The sequence below is a fragment of the Nestor notabilis genome, unplaced genomic scaffold (genome assembly GCF_000696875.1).
Source record: "Nestor notabilis isolate BGI_N333 unplaced genomic scaffold, ASM69687v1 scaffold5008, whole genome shotgun sequence".
In the NCBI taxonomy this organism is placed as follows: Eukaryota; Metazoa; Chordata; class Aves; order Psittaciformes; family Psittacidae; genus Nestor; species Nestor notabilis.
Window position 1 is genome coordinate 1 of NW_009941383.1, and position 6,496 is coordinate 6,496.

The 6,496-nt window shown below is 48.1% G+C and overlaps 1 protein-coding gene across 1 annotated transcript in view; it reads left to right on the top strand.

Moving 5' to 3' along the window:
• The first annotated feature begins 3,698 nt into the window (after positions 1 to 3,698).
• SLC12A8 (solute carrier family 12, member 8) overlaps positions 3,699 to 6,496 on the top strand; it is a 47,532-nt gene continuing 44,734 nt past the window's right edge. Inside the window, exons 1-2 of the mRNA XM_010020854.1 lie at positions 3,699 to 3,767; positions 4,288 to 4,434. Coding sequence (XP_010019156.1) covers positions 3,699 to 3,767; positions 4,288 to 4,434 — 216 coding nt within the window. The remainder of the gene's footprint in view (positions 3,768 to 4,287; positions 4,435 to 6,496) is intronic.

The following is a 6,496-nucleotide window of genomic DNA, read 5'->3' on the forward strand; positions in this document are numbered from 1 at the left end:
AGTGAGCAGCGCTGGCCCTGCCGTGGCCTCTGCAAAACTGAAGCTGCTGGGGTGAGCCCGGGCTTGTTCCCCACCTCTTGTGTTCCACAACGTTAGTTACACCGCAGAGGTATGTAAAACCCAAAAGAGCTTGGTAATTGTCCTGGCTATTGCAGTAAATGAGTAACTGGGAATAGCTGGGGATAACCAAGTGCTCCTATGCGTGGCGTTACCTTCGTTGCACTGACAGCTGCCTTGTTCCCCTTTAATACCTTCCTTCCTCAGTGTCCCCTAAATTAGGTGTTTTTAAGAACTTGGCCTGGAGAGGAGTTGAGGGGATTTATTAAAACTAACATGCTGTTGCCTGCTGTGTCCCTTGAGGGAGGGAGGCTTGGAAGTACCTCCTCTGGCAGGGATGGAGGCTTCGGAGGTTGTGGGACCACACGCGGTTGTGCTCAGGAAGGCATTAACCTTTCTTCTTTAAAATCAGGCAGCTGGTGAGCAGCTCAGAGCAGCGACACTTAGCTAGGAATGGCTTTAATGTGACAATTAATAAAACGTTACTGCTTTGAAAGGATGTGGAGGGCATGGATGTTTCATCCGTAGGAATCTGGGTTTGTAATTAAATATAGAAGTGTTACAGGAAAAGGAGGTGAGCCTTTGCAATGCTTCTGTGAGGAGGTTTGCTAATGCTCTTCTGCTCTTTCAAGCACTAAATGGTCTGGAAAGATTAAAACAGCCGTTCTTTAATTTATAGACTGCTTAGTGTCTTTGGCAGAAACTTTAGGAAAAGTGATATCAATTAACTTTCGAGTTAGAGGTGCACTTATATTAGAGGGAAACTGTGCCTGTTTGGTTTTTCTTGGCAGACAGGTGTGTAGAGCAGAAAAACCTTGTGCTGGGTTGGTGACCTAGGCAGATAATACTGCCCAAAAGCATCTCTGTGCTGTGCAGCAATTTTGATACCACGCTGTGCTGGTAGTGTGCGGCAAGGGACAAGAGGAAGGCTCCTGCCCCCAAGGACTTGCCACTTTAAGACCTGAAATGGCAAAAATCCACACAAGTTGCATGGGTCGGGATGTGGCTGCATGTGCAGCAGCTGTCCTGGCATGTTTGCTCAGCTTCGGCTTCTGTGCTTTATAGCCCCTCCTGTGTTTGCTGCAGTTGCTTTGTAGGGGTGAATGGATCCATATATCGAGGAGGCAGGTAAACAGTTGCAGAATTGGGTAATAAGATTTTAAGTGGTTGGAAACACCGCAGAGGAGCAATAGCGGAGAGGCAATTTCCTGTATTTGTGGAGGGGAAAGCTCTTACACCAAGGTGAGCAGGAGCAGGGCTGAGTGGAAAGGGTGGGAGAAGGGTTTTAACCCTGAGGAGAAGGAAGGAAATTTTGAGATAGGGGGGTTAAAATGTCTAGGAGGGTGATGTTTCCTGCAAGGTGAGTGCCAGGTCTGAAATCCATGTGTGGAGCTCTTCTTCCTGTATCTTGCAAGTTTCAACCTACCTGTGGCTGCACACCAGGCACACTGAGTGAGCGGCTTCAGCCACCCAGGCCTGCTGCAAAGGGTTGGGGCCATCTCCTAGACTTCTGTGGTGGAGTGGTTTAGGAGAGCCAGGGGCCACAGGGCCACAACCTCCCTTTCCACATCCAGCTGGAAGTGCTGTGCCAGACAGGAGTTTGGATGGTTGCAGTAGATCCTTTACTGAGTGGCATCTCTGACAAGGAAGGGCTGCACTGGGAAGTCAAAGGAGAATATGGCCGTTTAACTGTAATCTTGTTCCACATTGTGCATTTTCTTGTTTGTTTTATTAGTATGGCTATTTGCATAAAAACATGAGCTTTGTTTTTTTTAGAGTTCATATGCTCCTGCTGCTTCTGCCCTGCGTGAAGCCGCAGTGTCCCTGCAACAGCAGCCATTTGTGGTATCATGAAGGGTTATTTGCTTCAGAGAAAGGGGACGGAGCAGTGGGGAATCAGTGAACTCTTAGGGCTTTGGTGCTACTTAACTGGCCATGTGGACAGGGTGAAGAAGAACCTGCTGTGCTGTCCATTGTACCCGAGCTGCAGGAGACCGTCTGCAGCTGAAACACCGTGGTACAGCAGTGGCAGCACCGGTTGTTTATTATTGAGTGTTTCAAAGTAGAATCATAAAAGTGGGTTCGTGATAGTGCTGATCTGGGAGCTGGGATTCAGACCCTGACGCAGAAGTCATCAGGACCCAAAGTAGTTTCTGTATCTCTCTGTCCCTGAGCAATAGGAAAAGCACATTTCTGTTGGTCATCTTGTCTCCATAGCTTGGAGGCTTGAGGAATCAAAGATTCCTGGATTGTGTCTGTGGTAAATTGGATGTCTGGTCTCGGGTAAGGTGTCCAGCCATTGGTACGAACCTTGAGTGATCATGGTTGGTTCTAGTAAGCATGTGGGCTCCACTGCCAGGAAACTACCCACCCCAGGAGAGCCAACAATCCAGACAGTCTTCTCTCCCAGCATGCATGGAGTGTGTCTTGCTCCATTCGGGCTGCAGCATCTTTTTCTTCCCTAGCCATGGTGTAGCCTAGGAACAGCTAGAAAGGCTCTGTTGGCAATTGGTGTGGGAGACTGTGGGTAACTGGTTGGTGGCCATCACAAGACCATTTGGGGGAAGTTAACACTTGCAGGCAGCTGGAGGGGGGCTGTATAAAAGCAATTCTCCACAATTGGTGGGAGAACTTCACATAAAAACCACCCAAATAGGGAGAGGAACCACCAATTTTGAGGCAGAGAAATGCTTGTGCTAGCTTTCCCTTTCTGTAAAGATGTGGTAATTTATATTTGAAATCTAGCCTGATGCTGGTTTCTTGGTACTTACGTGGTGTTGAATTAAGCCTGACCCACTGCCAGAGTCTGCCTGTGGCAGGTACAAATCTGAAGTTGGGCCACTGCAGACAAGAGTGGGTATGGCCATGAGGAAAGGCTCCTCCTGTACATGAGTGCAGGGGATGTGGCTGAGAGCATCAGGAATGCAGAGTAGTGGTGGACACCTTCAGCTGCTCCAGTTCCATCTCTGCGTCATGCTGAGCGGGGTAACCACGTTGCTTGTCGGGAGAGGATACATTGGCAGGACTTCAGGCTGTAAAGGCACAGCTGAAGGGGATGTCATCAAGGCTGCAGAGTGATTATTGGTGCTGGGAAGTCAACAGTCCACGTGTCCTATGTCACCGGAGCACAGGCGCATGCAGTGAAATTACCAGGCAGCAGATTTAAACTCGGTGACAAGGAAATGCATTTCCCAGACAGCACACCATGGAGCTGTGGAGCTAGTACTGCAGGATCCTGGGGATGCCAGAGGCACGGATGGATTCAGAAGAGGCCACCAAAGGCTGTTAAATGTAGGGCTGATGGTGGAGCCTATGCTGCAGGCAGGCCGTGGGAAGGTACTGTGGGACTATTGCTCTCTCCTTGCCGGAGTCTCACTCTGCAGTTCAGCATTTGCTATGAGCTGCTCTTGGCTCCATCTGGGTAATTGCCTTGTGCTTCTGCAGACTAAGAAAGCAACAGCCATATTTTCTATCTTTCCTGCTTTCACAGTAAAGTGCAATAAAACATGAATCTTCCACAGTGGAGGATCCAGCCCTGTAGGAATTTGCCTGAGGACAATAGCTGACCTTCTCCTTGGACCAGCCTCCGAGTTGTAGTGTCAGAGCTGAGTTGGACAGGCTGAGGCAACACAACGGATACGATGTTCAGCCTGAATGGTGCCAGAAGTGAGGGATATGTCCAAGAGTTGTTCCATGAGGAAGCACAGCAGGTATGTTGGAAAGCCATTTCCTTTCATAACCCATGTTTCCATCTCCATCGTCTCTACACGTCTTGGTCACCTCTGTGGCACGTGTTTACCCAAAGTAAGAAAACTGTCATCTCATCTAAGAGACTTGTCCAGTGAACTGAGGACCCTGTTTTGGCGGGGTGCTTGGCAGGGACAGAAGGAGAAGCACAATGTACAGCTGTAGGCTCTGTAAAGGACCTCTTGGATAGTGTTCTTGGTTCATATAACATCATCAATGGGATTAAATTTGCTGAGGCTGAGTAGTATTCTGTTGTTGCTTATCCTACAAGAATATAAACAGGGTATTACAGGGAACCCTCTCTTCCAGGACACAGGTTTCACAGCAGCTCTGCTGCCCCTTGTCTTAGAGATAACTTGCAGCAAAGCAGTGTCTTAGCAGCTGTTGGTGGCCATCCCACTGTTGGTGTCTGGCTGTTGCACCTCTTCTGCAGCCTGCCTATAAAACATGAGAGGTAAAAACAAAGGCTTTGCTTTTCTCTAGGTATCTCAAATGCAGACCAAGCCCTGGTGGAAGATTCAGCTCTTTGTGTGGGAGCCAGTGCTTTTTGGAACATGGGATGGAGTCTTCACCTCTTGCATGATAAACATTTTTGGAGTGGTTCTTTTCCTAAGGACAGGATGGCTTGTGGTGAGTGCTGACTTGGCTGAATGTGTGAATAGGCATTGTCCTCCCCACCTCCTAACCTTGTATCTCCATCATCACCCAAGTGTTTTGGATTCTGTGCTTTTCATGGGAGGCATTGCCTACAGCCTCTAGTGTTTTGTAGCATTTCAAAAAGTTCCACTAAAATATAAAGCTGAAGTGGTCTTTGTAAGTGGTTTTCTATTGTAGCTTAAAGAAAGAAAAACACAACTACCAACCTTAACAATGACCAGGAACATCCTTGTGTTACACTGCTGAGACAAAATATCTGCTTTTCAGGTGAAGTGTAGTGCTATAGTTACGGCTACTTAGTCTCTTCCCAACACCGCTGAGGCAGGTCTCTTCCAAACATGTCAGTGTTGGATTCCTTGATGTCTTGAGTGAAGACTCCTCAGTCGGGTGAAACTGACATCTCTATCAAAGTGACTTCCACTTATGCATCCAGAATAGTATCTCACTGAGGGTCAGAGCTTGGGAGAGCGTCTTTGCTCCAACTCCTGATGAAAAATGTTGAAAGCTCCCCTAGGGACACGTGGGATTTGAGTTCCAGGCAGAGTTCATGTCACAGGCACGAGTTCATGTCACAGGCACGGTGGACATCTTCCAAAAGGAGCAGGAAGACACTTGCACTCTGTATTGAAAATAGCTTTGGCGGAAGCTTTGAGGGGAGCTGCAGTCGTGGTGCTGGTGAAGTTGGGCTGATTTTCCTAGCTCCCTTTTCCTCCTGATCTTATTTCCTCCATGTCTCCTTTGAAAGCAAGTTATTGCTGGAGCAAAGACAAATACAAACAAAGGCAGTAAATAAAAGAAAAACTGAAACAGCTGGAAGCTAGCATAAAAGGAAGGGAGGAGAAGTTGAGGTTGGCAGAGAGCTCCCCTGGCAGAGGACAGGCATATGTCAAGCCATTCGCAGAGTCAGGCTTTTGCTATAAGTTTCCAGAGCTAGGGCTGGTGAAGCTTTGCAGTTCCAGAGGACCCTAATCTCGCCAAAACGTTCAGCAACTATTGTGACTCTGCACTAACCCCTTGCAGCACGCATGCATAAATAAGGATCAGTGTTTAATGGGGGCTCTTTCTTTCCACTTTCTCTGTTTGCTGTTGTTGCTGTGAGCCCAGCCTTCCTCCCTGATCTCCATGCTAAGTCTCTTTTTCTGTGGAAACCAGGGAACTGCCCATTACGTAGCTGCTGCCGTAGCCTGGTGTCACCAGCAGATTTGGGAAGAACCCAAGGCTACGTGTATGTCCGTGTATGTGTGCTTTGCTTTTTTATTTCCTTTTCTGTCACGTGTCAGATTTATTAACCCTTTTAACCTGAGGGTAAGCTGTTCAAGAAGAAGAACAATTGTCCTTTTAAAGGGTAGTATTGGGTTGTAGCAGGCTGTGGTGCTGACCCAGCCAGCAGCTGCATTTGTAACAAACCTTGGCTCTGTTCCCTACTGACCAGATAACGCCCCTGTCAAAGGCAGCAGGATGCTGAACCAAAATAGGATCTTCTGATGATAGCAACATCCTGGGTATGTTTTCTGTTGTTTCACAAAAGAAGAGAAAAGAAAAAATCCCTGGGATTTCAGCCCACCCCAAAGCTGGGAAGCAGCCTTTTAGTGCTGGTGATAAACAAACCCCATCAAGGCTAGCATGACCTCAGGAACAAGCACTGCTGGAGCAAGGTTGGAAAGGAGGATGTGGACGTGGCCTGTAATATGAGTAAAGGCAGGGGAGGGGAGGCCAGGCATTAATGAAGCGCTGGGCACTGGAGGAGATGTCTGATTGCAGGGTTGGAAGCAGTGTGTGCTGAGCGGTTTGTCTGCGAGGGAAGGTGGGCTGCAGCACAGGGGACGGAAAACTTTTGACTCTGGAAAATAAATTACAGCCGTGTGCAAGAAGGTTGGAAGGTCCTGAGTGCCAAAGAGGTGCTTAAATGCTTTTGGAGGTACTGAATGCCTTCTCTTTCTGAAGATCTGACCTAAATGGCAAACTGGACCCCCAATATAAGGGTTACACTGGTGCTTAAAGTTGCCAGCAGGGACTTGTGGCTGGGTTTGTTCAG